We start from the raw sequence: 16222 nt of genomic DNA, 5'->3' as shown, positions 1-16222 counted from the left end.
TGTAGGGGGTGAAGACAAGCGGTGACATGGAAAGGGGGCATTTCTACACATATTGTCTGAGAAAGAAAACCTTGGCCATACCTAAGTAAAATGAAATTTAAATACCCCATAATATACTATATATAAAAATATACTTATTGGTCCATAGAGTGTAGCATTGACTTCCTTGCAGCTAAGGTTCTCCTCCTTGGTCAGCTTTTGCGCCACCATCCTGAAAGTCCTCTTCCTGGTTTTCCATCCCACACATGTGGCCAATGCAGCCAATTCAATGCATGTGCAAAACTGCATTGTGTCTGCACATGTGTGGCTTTGGAATCACGCAATACTTCATCTACCTGGGATGTGTGATGCGGACATCCCCAGGAGGCAGCATGTAGGTGATCAACCTCATCCTCCCTTAGTCAAGGAATCCAAAAGTAGAGGGTGGAGGAGGAAAAAAAGAGGAGAGGAAGTGAAATATATAAATGAAGGCGCGCTTAGCCGTTAAAAGTCGCCAACTAAAGTCAAGTGCAAGTCTTCCGTTATAAATGGAAAAAAGTTCCCTGGAGGATAAAATGGTATTGCACTGAAATTTTATTGTGAGCAATGGCTAGATGTCAGGGACAACCTATAGAAGCAGGGCCAACAGACTCATTTTATGGTCCTTGTGTACATCTGATTTATAATGTTGTATATACACTTTCTTCTCTGAGGATCAGACATGGGGATGTTTCCACTAACTCATCAAGGTGATGGGGAACTTCAGAAATATTGCAGGATGAAATGCAGGAGGGAAGATTTGCCAGTGCTATTAATGCAGATAGCTCTTCAAGGCACAGAGTCACTCTGACTGGCTCTTTACATTTTCACTGCCAGTACAACTGCTTGAGGGTTCCACCGGGGGGTGCATGTGACTGGATGACAATGACAGACAGTTGTCACCCTATAGAAGCAGGATTTGTGGATGTTAAATCGATAAATTTTCAATGATGAGATTTGATCCACTTTTTAATCAGGGCAGGTTGCTTCAGGTTTTTTTGTCTTTTACACCTAATTACAAGTACTTTCTTTGCTAATTTGCACTGGTTTGTTCATCAAGATCACACTCTCTTTTTTTTATCATTTGTCAGCTAAATTACTACCAAGCTTGCATATTTCTGTAAAGTGAAGAACTCGGCGAGTTTTAGAAAAATCCCCTGGTGAATTTCTGCATTGCTTTGCATAAAATTGCATTTTTTGCAAATAGGGCCGCCTCGGCTCTTTTGATGATTGTCTTAAGCTTTGGGGCATTCTGACCAGCCTAACGCTTGGTTTTCTTTAGAAAACAACCACAGCCTGAGCAGAAAAGCTTGTCATCTGCCAAAGTGTTGCAGAGAAGGTCTCTTTGGAGAAGCAGTGATCTATCTGCAGACCCCGCCTCTAAATATGCAGGGACCACCCACTCAATGACTGGATCCCTGCAGGTAGTGCATTTCAGAGTTACGGCGCAGTAACTCAAATAAGGCTCATGCTGTGATCCCTGAACACGGCCTAGGGCACAACATCGGCAGTCAGTAGGGCGGCAGATAATTTCAGAGTGGGGGGGCGGGTTCAGCCTCAGGCACCTAAAGGAAAATAATTAGACCGCATGCGGCAAAATTGGCTAACAATGTGAGGGGCTTGAAACTTCAGTCTACTCACTCCACATATGGCACAGTACTCGCACATAAAAAATATTATTGAACTACTGTGCTACAAGCAGTAATCAAACAGGGGGTAGGAGTAGATAATGCACAAAGCACAGGGTTCAGGAGTGTGTAATGCACTAGTAGAGATCACCTTCCCCCAGAACAGATCACCCCCAGTAAAGAAGTTCCCCCAATACAGCTCCTTCCAAGTATAGATCTCCAAAATACAGTTCCTCCTCCCCATTAAAGTCCCCCCCCATTGATGTTCCCCCTCAATATAGTTACCCCCAGTAAGGATCTCCTTCTCTCCTTTCCCCCCCAGTACAGATCCCCGCCCAGTAAATATTTCTCCCCAGTACAGCTCCTTCCTTCTACAGATTTCCATCCTCCCCAATACAGTTCTTCCTCCTCAGTAAAAATCTCCCCCCAGTACTGTTACCCCTCAATATAGCTCCCACCAGTACATTACCCCCCCCCCCCCCCCAACCCCATGAATATTTCCCCAAATACAGCTCCTTTCTACTACAGATCTTTCCCCAGTACAGATTCCCATCCCTCAATACAGTCCCCCCCCCCCCCCCCCCCCCAGTAAAGAACTTTCCCCAGTGCAGTTCCCCTTCCATATAACTTCCCCAAGTATAGATCTCCCCTTCCTGCAAAGATCTCTCCAGTACAGATATCCCCCTCCCCATGAAATCTACCCAACAGACCACTGAGACCAGGCATTTAAAAGTGGACTGGTGACTCGAGTTTGTCTTGTGACCAGAAGCAAGGAGGAGCTTAACGAGGAACTGCAGTCTGCTCACATAATTTGTAGTAAGAAACATCTTACCTCCAACCACTTTGCATATTATTTTATATATTCTGTGATTCTGTAACTGCCAAATATGCTGCAGAAATCTCCCTCCTAAGTCTGGCTGCAGCCATTTTAACTGTGGGCAGCTGAAGCTGCTGCCTGTTCACTTCCTGGAATTTCAAAGACACACAGAGGCACACCTCCAGCTCTGCAGCTCTCATTGGTCCTCTTATGACTCATCCCCCCTCCCTTCCTGGCAAACTTTGACGAGAGTGTGAGAGAGAGTTGTGCATCATGTCATAAGCCTAGGTTAATGACCAGACAACAATCAGGAAGTGGGCTGTATAAGGTATTTACTGGCAGATTTTTTTTATTTTTTTACTATCCAAAGTTAAAACAACAAGGGTAGACAATTTAATAGATAGAAATTACTGAAGGTCCACTTTAAGAGAGCCTCCCTTCCTCTGATCTGCCGCTGCCTGTCTTTGAGATCGGAGAGGTAGCAGAAGTAGCAGCTGCAGTGCTTCTGGGACACAGCAATTGTCAGCAGTCACTCTGGGGGATTGCTCTGGGGTTTTAGACCCCCCTATCCCACCTCTTATCTACACACTACCTGGTCAAACGGCTAAGATGTGGGACTGTCCTGGTAAATAAAGGACAATTTGCGTTATGCAAGGTAGAAGTTAGTCCTGCCAGCATGCTGTTTTAGCCAACACAAATATGGAGGGGGAGGGGGGGGGGGAATATACCAATTCCAAGCAGAAAAGAATAGCCAGTAAAAATCAAGCCCAGAACCCCAGTGCTGCAAGGCAGTGCGAAGCATAGTGCTGCCCCGTGGGCCTTGTATCTCTTCTGATGTACCATGTTACTTGGCATCTAAATAAAGGGAGGATCAGATGTCCATAAATGTAGACACTTCCTGACCCGTGTTTTATTACTGTGCCATGTCTGTGATCTCTGTAACAACCAAAGTATTCATTGTGATAAAAAGTTCTTTGTAAATAAAATAAAAAAAACGTCTGCAAATCTAGCTCCGCTTTCCAACCTGCCCATTTTTTCTATGAATAAAAGACATTTGCTCCATTCCTAACCACAAAGAAAATCTTACCCCCGAGGAATTTTCTGCACCACTTAAAATAACACCATGAGTAATGCATTCGGTATCAAAGACGGAAAACATTCACCTTAAGGAGTATATACTAATGCAAATAACACACATATATAGATTAAAAGCTATAGACATATAAAATCAACCACCAGTCTGCAAATACAAAGGGAACATCAACATGAGTCCCAAGCCAAATGACGAGGGTCATGTATACTGGAAACAACCAATGTGAGCTATGAAATAATTACAAAGCAATACAATAGAAATCTATAGACTTTTTATAATGTATTAATAATATAATGATGGCCTTGAATCTGAAAAAAAAAGAAAGCCATACAACTATTCAAATGGTAACTCCTGGATAGATGCAACATGGCCTGGCTTGGTGAAAGCACACGCATTCCCCATGCATATCATGGTCCCAGCCACTTCATTCCTGTTATAGTGAAACAAAAATAAGCTGCAGGACTTGTGTTTTATAGATGGAACAGTAAAGGTGTACAGTATTTTCTTGTTTTTTTTATATTGTTTTTTAATGACCAAAATTTGGAGAAAACTGGCATAGCCACTATAAGACCAAAAGTATGAGGATCCCCTCCAAATGATGGGGTTCAGGTCCAGTAAAGGATTTTTTTTAATACTACATCATACAAAGACATTGTAGATAATTATGTGATTCCAATCTTGTGGTTATAGTTTGGGAAAGACCCTTTTCTGTTCCAGCATGACTGTGCCCCCATGTATGAAGCCAACTCCATGAAGACATGGTTTAACCAGATTGGTGTGGAGGAACTCAAAAGACTTACCCACAACCCTTGTTCCCAGCCAGATTTTCATATTCAGCTTCAGTACCCGACCTCACAATGCTCTTTTGGAGGAACGGGCACAAAAACCCATAGTAACTGTAGACGATTGTGTCCTTCCAACCTTGTTGTAACAATTTGGGGAAGACCTTTTTCTGTTCCAGCATGACTGTGCCCCCATGTATGAAGCCAACTCCATGAAGACATGCTTTAACCAGATTGGTGTGGAGGAACTCAAGAGAATTAACCAAAACCCTTGTTCCCAGCCAGATTTTCATATTCAGCTTCAGTACCCGACCTCACAATGCTCTTTTGGCTGAATGGGCACAAATTCCCATAGTAACTGTAGACGATTGTGTCCTTCCAACCTTGTTGTAACAATTTGGGGAAGACCCTTTTCTGTTCCAGCATGACTGTGCCCCCATGTATGAGGCCAGCTCCATGAAGACCTGGTTTAACCAGATTGGTGAGGAGGAACTCAAGAGACTTAACCTCAACCCTTTTTCCCAGCCAGATTTTCATATTTGATTTTAGTACCCGACCTCACAATGCTCTTTTGGCTGAACGGGCACAAATTCCCACAGTAACTGTAGACAATTGTGTCCTTCCAACCTTATTGTAACAATTTGGGGAAGACTCTTGTCTGTTCCAGCATGACTGTGCTCCTGTGTACAAGGCCGGCTCCATAAAGACATGGTTTTACCAGTTTGGTGTCAAGGAACTCAAGAGATCTGACCTCAGCCCTTATTCTGAGCCAGGTCTTCTCATTCAGCATCGGTACCTGACCCCACGATGCTCTTTTTGCTGAATGGAAACAGATTCCCACAGGAACTGTAGGTGTCCTTCCAAGCTTGTTGTAACAATTTGGGGAAGACTCTTTTCTGTTCCAGCATGACTGTGGTCCTGTGCTCCATAAAGACATGGTTTTGCCAGTTTGATGTCATAGAACTCAAGAGATCTGACCTCAGCCCTTATTCCAATCAGGACTTCACATTCAACATCACCACCTAACCCTAAGATTTTTGGCTAAATGTGCACAAACTCTCACAGGCATTGTAGACAACTGTTTCCTTCCAAGTTTGTTGTAACAATTTGGTGAAGACCCTATTCTATTCCAGCGTGACTGTTCCCCCATGGTCAATGCTAGCACCATAAAGACATGGGGGTAGATGTACTTAAACTGGACAGTGTAAAATCTTGTGCAGCTGTGCATGGTAGCCAATCATTTTCAGCTTGGACAATAAAACCTGGAAGCTGATTGGTTTCTATGCAGAGCTGAACCAGATTTTGCATTCTCCCGTTTTAGTAAATCAACCCCATGGTCTGAGCAATTTGGTGTGGAGGAACTCAAGTGTTCTGCACAGAGCCCTGACCCTCAACCCCACTGAACACCTATTGGATGAATTGGAATTCACATCCAGGTCTTCTCATCCAACACCAGACCATACAAATTGGCACAAATTTCAACGGACACCCCCCAAAATCTTGTGGAAAGCCTTCCCATAAGAGTAGAAGTCATTTTAGCCACAAAGGAACCCTATTGTATTGGTCATGGATGTGAAAATGGTTTCCAGCAAGCTCATATAGGTGTGACGGTCGGGTGTCCTCAAACTATTGACCATATAATATATATCTGTGAACATTTTTAATTTACAGAACCAGCCCAGATTGACGCCTACTAGTTAGATTTTCTAAAATGATGTCCATTACAAAAATTGTGTGTTTAAATTTAATTTCTTTATAATGTAAATGTGAAATATGTTGCATGTGTCAGATTTACCACTTATTGGCAGGTTACACGCTGCAAACACGAGCTCTGGTGATTAGAAAACCAGCTCTTAAATAGAATAGACCTAAATAGCAGAAGAGATCAGATCACACACACACTGTACAGCAACTTATGAGAGGGACACATCCCTTCGATCTTTGCCAGCAGAGACCAGACCATCATGCTTTATAAGTTCTTCACCAGTTGCCAGTTTTCAGCCCATTGAGCTTTGCAATGTGAGTGTCATAGGGACAGATTGCATTAAATGTTTAATTGGTTATTAAGATTTAATTCAAATGGCATTGAAGCACCCTCAGCGATGTTGAGAGAAGCTTGTTATTTACAGAACTCAATGGGCCATCAGAGCCAAGTCAGAGATTTCAGTCAGACAAAGGAAGCCACAAAGCAAGCACAATCTGCTATGCCGTCTCTATATCTAACCCTTAGTGACAAGAGAAAGACCTGTTTAAACTAAGTCAGGCTACTAGCATTTTTAGAAGGAGGTCAGCAATGGCAAAAATTGAAAAAAAAAAAAAAAGTCCTTAGTAAGAGCTTACAGCATGTGACCACTATAATCAGTGGGTGCTTGTAGTGACTACAGTAGATGAAAGCCAACATTTCAGGGCCTAACATAATTCTGTCCTCAAGGCAACTTAGTGAGCTTCCTCAAGGCAACATAGTGATGAAAGATTAATAAAAGGAACTTGTGAGGCCCCGAAATTATGTCTATTTCTGACTTATCCATTACTGATTCAACAATAAATGTGTGTAATGTACACCTGGAGTGATGGTGACTTTACATCTTCTTTTACCCATTGACCAGGCAGAGAAGAACAATGTGTACATAATTTATAATATCTTGGCATCTCTATTGACGTCATTAATGATGGCCATACGTGTTTTTTTTTTTTTTTTTCGTTCACAGACTATAATGGCATTGACACAGGTCAGTCACAATTTGGATTCTGTGATCCATTGGATCCCGTGCACATGGAATTGAACCCATTTCCCGCACCTAATGATACCAGTCCTCGGTCTGGACTTACTCCGGAGCAGAGTCGGGTAGCCATGTCGGGGACCACCACCTTTCAGACAGATCCCGGTATGTTTACAGAACCACAGAACACCCCAGACAAGGGCGCTTGCAGGCAGTAACTCTGGGGATCAAGGACCTTCCACCTCTACATCCTCTTTTAGCAAGGCCTAGAAAGCAAATATTGGACCTCCCTTGAGTTACACCCTAGCTAGACAGCAGCCTGGGAAGCAAAGGGCTTACATGAGATCCTCTCCAGGCAAGACTAGACCCTGCTACACCCAAATCCTCACCATGCAGAGGCTTATTGCGCTTCCCCAGTTTGATGTAGGACCAGGAGAGCAACTTGGCACAGTTGAACCCCTCATCAAGAGGGCAGTGAATATTCCCTTTACTCCTGGGCAGGGGCGGACTGACCATTGGGCCACTCGGGCACTGCCCGAGGGCCTCATGCCACTAGGGGGCCCCATCAGGGTTGCTAGCCTCAGTAAAACCAGGGATAGCATGTAAAAATTTGTGTTTTTTTTACATCTGTCTCTCAAATGTCCCTTACCGACATCCTTTTGGTCTAAAAATCCTGACATTATAGCTGTCCTACCTCTCCAGTACCTTCTCAGCCAATAGAAACATGTCTGTGTATACTGGCTGTACATGTCTGTGTATACTGTGTGATTGTATACTGTGTGTGTGTTTGTGTCTACTGTGTGGCCCCATAATCTCTGCCTGGGGGCCCCATGATCTCCTATTGCCGGGGGGCCCCATGAGTTGTCAGTCTGCCCCTGCTCCTGGGTCCTCAAAAAAATCTTTGCTATTCCTTCACAGCTAATTGTGTCACTCAGATGTGTGCAGACCAAGCTTTTGCTTATTATGGGGGGGTTTAATCGTAATCTGCATGGTAAGCTCCCAAACACAGAGTAGGCCCCACAGGGCTTCTAGCTTTCATCTTAGACCTGTTTATATAAACACAGTGTGCATATGGAGGCCCGAGCGGAAAATCGAATATGTGACTAAAGTTTGTATGCGCGTGTTAACGTGCACCTACCAGGAGATAAAAAGTAAAGCATCCCGTGGCTTTAAATCTGTAGCTGCAGGTAAAGAGGAAGTCTGATCAGAGTCGGTAATACCCTGTACTTCAGAATGCAGGTCCTTCAGCCTGTCTTTAGGCCTCATGAGCAACGGAAACGTAGAGAGATTAAAGTAAACGTAAACCCTAACTGAGTGACATTTCATTTGTCAAAACACATCATAAACAATTGCAATAAAAAAAAATAAGAAAATGTTCTAGTTCATCCCAAAAGTGTTCAGTAGGGTTGAAGTCAGGTACGGATGTTGGAAAAGACCTGGCTTACTGTCAGCATTCCAATTCATTCCAAATGTGTTCAGTAGGGTTGAGTTTAGGCACTGATGTTTGATGAGAAGACCTGCCTCACAATTGGCATTATAGTTCATCCCAAAGATGTTCAGTAGGGTTCAAGTCAGGTACTGATGTCGTATGAGAAGACCTGGCCCACGGTCAGCATTCCAATTCATCTCAAAGGTGTTCAGTGGGGATGAGTTTGGGCACAGACGTTGGATGAGAAGACCTGGGTCAGAATTTGTATTATAGGTCATCTCAAAGGTGTTCATTGGGAATGAGCTTGGACATAGATATTGGATGAGAAGACCTGGGTCACAATTTGTATTATCATTCATCCCTAAGATGTTCGGTTGAGTTGAAGTCAGGTGATGATTGTGGGTGGGAAGACCTGGCTAACAATTGGTGTTCTAGTTCATCCTAGAACTGTTCAGTAGGGTTGAGGTCAGGTACTGATATTGGATAAGAAGACCTGGTTCACAATTATCTCAAAGGTGTTTAGTAGGGTTGAGGGTATAGCTCTGTGCAGGCCACCCAAGTTCCTCTGCACCAAACTGGTCAAACCATGTCTTTTTGGGAGCTAGAAGAACAGAAATGGTCCTCCCCAAACTGTTGCCACAAGGTAGAAGGGTATGTGTATATCCTCTATGTTACTTTTTAGGAAGGAAGCATACAGAATTGCATTTGTGTTATTTTTGTTGGTGGCTGTTGGTAACCATCTATCTTTCCCCATAGGCCTCCCGGACCCAGACCTGGGAATGACGGACCAATTCGGACAATCTGGTATCACTGACCAAATACCCTGGTCTGACAGCTTGACGCCTCTGAACCGCGTGACCCAAAACGCACAGGAAGAGTGAGTACTCAAAGACGACCTGGAGACTGAATGTGTGAGAGGTTTAAAAGGGCATCACTTCAACCTATGATGTTGAAGGATATATTTCTGTTTATGCCAGTGTTGAATCGCCCATTCCCTGCTGGGTCAGATTAATGCGAGGAATTGATACGTCTTGGCCTAAAGTAACCCTGTCACAATAGTTTCCTAAAGCCTGCCATCTTTCCTGAATAGAAGGTGTCCAGCATCATCTATCACTTTCCTCCCCAGCCTGGCCTTCCCTTTTCGTGTATAGTATATAGTTTTGAATCTTTGTGACCCTGCACACTCTGAAGATAGCTGCTGTTATACTTTTTTTTTCTGCAAATTGTATCTTTAAATAAATACATCACAGTACAGAGCCAGGGAAGCCACCAATCTTCCCAGAAAGTGTTTTCAGATGCAGAACTAGATTGACCCGATGTGTCTGTATTGGAAGATTCATGAATATGCATGTTAGGGAGTGCAGTAAGTGAAAAATACATCGGCCTGTACGCCGGCCATAGTATTGTTGTGGTCTGTGCTATCCCTTCTCCGGGCCCCAACCATATGTTGTCCTCTAAACCCTGCAACCGCCGGAGAGGCAGAAAAACAAGACCTATAAAGAGGCGAGGAGACCCACGTGATATACCAATGTACTATATAGATACATATGAGAGATAGATAGATAGATAGATAGATAGATAGATAGATAGATAGATAGATAGATAGATAGATAGATATGGAGATAGATATGGAGATAGATAGATATGGAGATAGATAGATATGGAGATAGATAGATAGATAGATAGATAGATAGATAGATAGATAGATAGATAGATAGATAGATAGATAGATAGATAGATAGATAGATAGATGGATATAGATAGATAGATATGGATATAGATAGATAGATATGGATATAGATAGATAGATATGGATATAGATAGATAGCTATGGATATAGATAGATAGATATAGATAGATAGATAGATAGATAGATAGATAGATAGATAGATAGATAGATAGATAGATATGGAGATAGATAGATATGGAGATAGATAGATATGGAGATAGATAGATAGATAGATGGATATAGATAGATAGATATGGATATAGATAGATAGATATGGATATAGATAGATAGATATGGATATAGATAGATAGATATGGATATAGATAGATAGATAGATAGATATGGAGATAGATAGATAGATATGGATATAGATAGATAGATAGATAGATATGGAGATAGATAGATAGATATGGATATAGATAGATAGATAGATAGATAGACTGTAGGTGAGACGGATGTATAGATAGAAAGATTGATCTGCAGATTTATACATAGAAGATGGATGGATACTATAGATCGATAGATCTATAACTAGAATCTGTGTGTATATACATTATATATATGTGCCACTTTGTGTTGGTCTATCACATAAAATCATATAATAAAATAAATTAACGTTTTTCTGGTTGTAACATGACAAAATATGGAAAATTTCAAGGGGTATGAATGCTGGCACTGTATGTACGGTATATATGATAATATATATGTCAGTACCTCATGTATGTATGTCAGTACCTCTATGTATGTATATAGTATATATGTCAGTATCTCTAAGTATGTATACAGTATATATGTCAGTATCTCTATGTATGTATACGGTATATATTTCAGTACCTTTATGTATACAGTATATATGTCAGCATCTCTATGTATGTATACAGTATATATGTCAGTATCTCTATGTAGGTATACAGTATATATGTCAGTATCTCTATGTATACAGTATATGTGTCAGTATACAATATATGTCAGTACCTCTATGTATGTATACAGTATATATGTCAGTACCTCTATGTATGTATACAGTATTTATGTCAGTATCTCTATGTATGTATACAGTATATATGGCAGTATCTCTATGTATGTATACAGTATATATGTCAGTATCTCTATGTATGTATACAGTATATATGGCAGTATCTCTATGTATGTATACAGTATATATGTCAGTATCTCTATGTATGTATACAGTATATATGGCAGTATCTCTATGTATGTATACAGTATATATGTCAGTATCTCTATGTATGTATACAGTATATATGGCAGTATGTATATATACAGTACGTGTGACTGTGCAGCTTTGGTGTTCCAGAACCGGCACCTGCCCCCCCCCCCCCCCCCCCCCCCGGGTCCTCTGAGGACACCCAGTACAAACCACGGCTCGGCGGCCCCGGCTATTTTTAGAAGGCGTACAGCGGCCTGTTATTCTTTTGGGTCTGAGCTCCTTACAAAGCTTTGGGGAAGTTTTCTGGGAGTTTAGCACAGACCAATGGGAGGACATGTTCCCCTCCAGGGAGCGCGGAGCACTAATCCCCTTCTTTTTTAGGCAAGCCCCCGCTCCCCTTTGCTTGCTTTTCACAGGGAATCAAAGGCACCTGAGCTCCCCGGCATAATAGGATCACAGCAGAGCTGAGAATTCTTTTTTTGGCCTTCATCATTCCCATAATCTGCTTATTCGCCTGCTGAGTCGGGGGGGTGACATCTAGTGGCTACTGGTGGGTTACAACGCATTCCATGAAACCGCAGGATTGTGTGGAGTGTGTGTGTTTGTATTTTATTTTCAATGTCATGGCAATGGTTTACATCCACCATGTATAGATGGTCGTCGAAAAACTTGGCTGCTGACAATCTGCTTCCATAGGCCTCCAGTAATCATCTCCACCATGTTACAATGACAGCACACGCACAGTGTTCCCATTCCTCCCTGCTGTACAGTGGTCTAGAGGAAGCCACTATAAAGACAGGATCAGGTACCTATACTAGATGTATTATAAATATATATATGTTTTTAATGGTGGATACATAACTACAAAAGAGGATACTTTTTATATTTTGCCTGAAGCTCCAATTGAAGTGAAACCTCTCCCAGAAAAAAAAAGTCCATGACCAGGAAAGTTTCTGTACGGCAGAAGAGTCATTCTGTGTCTCCTGCAAAAGAAAATCCTTCTTCTTTCTCTTCACACTCATATGATAGAATGTACATTCTTGGCATGCCTCAGGGTGAATAAATTCTGGTTCACGTGGATGGGGAGTTTCGTCATTCTAGACCGGCCAATCAAGATGGCTGAAGATGCCAAACCCCAGCGTTCCTTTATACCAGAGTGGATGAATTCCAAAGTACATGAATGGAAGTTACATCATCCCAGGGTGGACAATCAATATGGTAAAAAGACGCCAAACCCCGGCATGTCTTGGTACCAGAGCGCAAAAAATTCCAGTCCACTTTTTCAGGAGTTACATCATCACAGGCTGGACAATCATGGAGATAGATAGATAGATATGGAGGCGCCTAGAGGCGATTCAGTTCGCATTGTGCGCTATATAAGTATTTCATTCATTCATTCATTCAATCAAGATATCCAAAGGCACCAAACCCCAGCATACCTTGGTACTGGGTGAATAAATACTTGTTCACATGCATGGGAGTTACATCATCCCAGACAGGACAATCAAGATGGCCAAAGGCGCCAAACCCCAGAAATTCCTCGATACTAGGACAACTAGATTCCGGTGCACATGTGCAGGAGTTATATCATACCAGGCCAGCAATCAAGGTGTCTGAAGATGCCAAACCCCAGTATACCTTGGTATCAGGGTGAATGCATTCAGGTACACTTTTTTTTGGAGTTACATTATTCCCGGCCATACAATCAAGATGGCCGAAGACACCCAATTCAGCATGCCGTGGTACCATGGCACAAAAATTCCAGTGCACAATTTGCAGGAGTTACATCATCGCAGGCTGGTCAATCAAGATGGCCAGACACCAATCCCCACATGCCTCTGTACCGGTTGAATAAATACTGATGCACATGCATGGGAGTTGCATCATCCAAGGCCGGACAATCAAGATGGATGGAGACACCAAACTCCAGCATGGCTTGGTACCGGTTGAATAAATACTGGTGCACATGCATGGGAGTTACAGTTTCCAAGGCAGGACAATCAAGATGGCCAAAGGCGTCAACTAAAACTTATTTTAGTCATCTAAAATCTAATGGGTGTAATTAAACTAGTTAACATTTCTCTACAATTTCCAAACTCGTTATATACTGCTGGAGTGAAAAATCGAATATGTTATTATTTATTGTATTGAGGTATGAACATGCACCACAGACCAGTGTTAATTTAATTTTGAAGTCAAATTTCAATTTAGTTTTAGTCGTATTTTAGTCATCTCAGCTGTTTTAGTTTTTGTCGTATTTTAGTCAACTAAAATAGTATTCATTTAGTCAACTAAAATGTTTTAGTCGATGAGATTAAGACTGGTTCACATGCATGGGAGTTACATCATTAGGCCAGACAAGCAAGATGGCCAAAGGCACCAAACCCCAGTATGTTGGGCAAAATATACAATGCATTGGGGGGTATCAGGAGGGGGCAGGGGGTAGGTGAAATGAGGGGTTTAGGGGATCCAGGGCAGAGAGAGCAACCCTTTAGGGAGGGTCATGGCACTATATGCTTGTGACAACAGGAAATAGGTGATCCTGGCACTAAGATGGTATTGGTGGTAAGAATTTTCACCCACAGCTGCCATATCTTGGTGTATTAGGAGATTTTGTTTGCTAACTTGGCTTCAAACTTTTCATGGATCATACCTCTCTCTGGTGATGTCTGGGGCATGCTTGTTTTAGAGTGCCATGGGGGAATTTGGAGGGATCTTAGTGCCAAGAAGATTCTATATCATATGGGAAGCCCTCAGTGCATAAAGCATGGGAACAGAAAAAAAAAGAAAAGTACTGACAAACAGCAGCTGTTGCTTTAAAAACTGGATTTTTCATAAGGAGCATGCTGATAGGGCTGGGTGGGTCCAGGACAACCTGGGCTCAAAGGAAGTGCGCTGAATATTAGACTGAGGGCATCTAGTGGCAGAAAAAATATATACTGCAGGTAAATCTCTAGATTGAAGGTGAATATTGCAGCAAAAGCTTGTTTTGTTATTTTATACATTAATAAGGGTTAACTTAACGGGCTATTCATTTTTAATCTTATTTTTTTTTTGGCTGGAGTTCATCTGCATCAAAGCCAATTAGAGATTTCCAGTGTTAGAAGATCGACAGCAGTACATGGAAATAATATTAACTGAGATCCCCAATGCGTCCTAACAGTCAGATACATGTGGAAGATTTAAAAATAAAAAAACAGGTGCTCTATGTGACTATTCCATAGCATGTCATAGCTGAGTAGGTCTAAACTTCCTTTCCTTGACAAATTATATATAATTTAATGTATTTTTTTTAAATACAAGTGGCGAAATTTTACTTGGTATCCACCTCTTGCAACTCCTATAGAGAAGAGTTCAGGGGAAAAGCATCTTGAGTAACCAAACAGCTGTGTTGCAATGCATGGAGCATGCTGGTTATGCCCTGTACACACGGTCAGAAATTCCGACGGAAAAGGTCCGATCCAATTATGTTGTCGGAAAATGCGATCGTGTGTGGGCTCTATCTGACTTTTTCCGTTGGAAATTCAGATGGAAAAAGTTTGAGAGCAGGATCTAAAATTTTCCGACAAGAAAATCGGACTTTTTCCGATCGTTTGTAGAGAATTCCGACGGACAAAGTGGCACGCATGCTCAGATTAAATTACGAGACCAAAGCTATTGGCTACTAGCCTCTACGTAGTCCCGTCGTACGCAACGAACGTCACCTCGTTCCAAACTATCGGATTTTCCGACAACTTTGTCCGACCGTGTGTATGCAACGCAAGTTTCGGCCAAAATCCCTCAGAAAAAATGTGTGGTCGGAATGTGTACAGGGCATAAGAGGAGAGATGAGCTGACCAGCATGCTGCTTCTCCTTTCACTGTCCAGTCACAGGCCATAAGGACTACAGATCTGCAGCAGAAAAAAAACAGGTCTCCTCCCCTGCCAGACAGGGCGGTCCTGTGTGGCAGAGCTGTGTAAATCGCAGGATTGGATGGGCAGAAATACAATATCTCTGGCAGATAAAATAGGCAGACCATGCCTGTGTTGCGGTGGCAGCAGCGAAGGAGTTAACCAGCGCGCTGCGTTCAGCCTGGTAGAGTCCCATTCGCAGCCGTGTTTTTTGCTTCCAGCGCAGGCCCTGGCTCCCCACATCTGGTACTCATCTATCACTAAAAGGAGAAACATTTCAGCTCTTGGTTACTATGTGCTCCACGGATTCCCTATCAAAGCCACCTTGTGTTTTCCTGCCACATCGCAGTATTTTATTAGCCAAGCCGGTGCTGGCTGTAATTAGATTTTCATGGAGCCCGATACCTTTCCTATGCACACACGGGAGCGGATAAACTGTGGGATGCGGGGGGACATTATTTGGAGGGTGGGGGCTTGGGGCCCCTTGGTCAACTGTGACCTGTTTTAATTCTTTACATATGATGATTTCCATGCTACTTTAGAAACGGACAGGAATTCCTGACTAACGGATTTAACCCTTGTGGCAAAAGAAGAGAGGTCATATGAGGTCAGAACAGTCCTTAGTAGTGTTGGACACAAAGCCATATCTTCCTCAAACCTCCACAACTGCCTGACTATAGATTTGATCACTTAATCTTTGCCAAGTGGACAGGTTAAACTTCTCATTGGCTTCTCATTGGTCCCCTATCTCTGAAGTTATTTAAACAATTAAGTAGCAAATTGCTATAGAGCAGCCATTATCTACCAGGGTTCCATCCAAACCTAGGGTTCCACCAGAGTTTGTTAGGGTTTATTTGGGCTGTGGTTGATTGACCTCCCATTTCATGGTGCCTACATAGCTTCAGGGCCAAGGCCAGTTGGCAGAGCAAAGCTGCAAGACACCAATG

General features: G+C 42.4%; 1 protein-coding gene across 6 annotated transcripts in view; it reads left to right on the top strand.

The window, feature by feature from the left end:
• NCOA1 (nuclear receptor coactivator 1) overlaps positions 1-16222 on the top strand; it is a 620070-nt gene that overhangs the window by 580351 nt on the left and 23497 nt on the right. For 4 of the 6 annotated variants that reach the window (XM_077489247.1, XM_077489249.1, XM_077489246.1 and 1 more), the window contains 2 exons: positions 7047-7223; positions 9244-9364. In XM_077489247.1, the coding sequence (XP_077345373.1) occupies positions 7047-7223; positions 9244-9364 (298 nt within the window). The remainder of the gene's footprint in view (positions 1-7046; positions 7224-9243; positions 9365-16222) is intronic. The other 2 variants (XM_077489251.1, XM_077489250.1) reach the window with 1 other exon arrangement.

This window comes from Lithobates pipiens, unplaced genomic scaffold (genome assembly GCF_037356315.1).
Source record: "Lithobates pipiens isolate NorthernLeopardFrog02 unplaced genomic scaffold, aLitPip1_a1.2 Scaffold_18, whole genome shotgun sequence".
In the NCBI taxonomy this organism is placed as follows: domain Eukaryota; kingdom Metazoa; phylum Chordata; class Amphibia; order Anura; family Ranidae; genus Lithobates; species Lithobates pipiens.
This window is presented reverse-complemented; position numbering and strand designations above follow the sequence as displayed.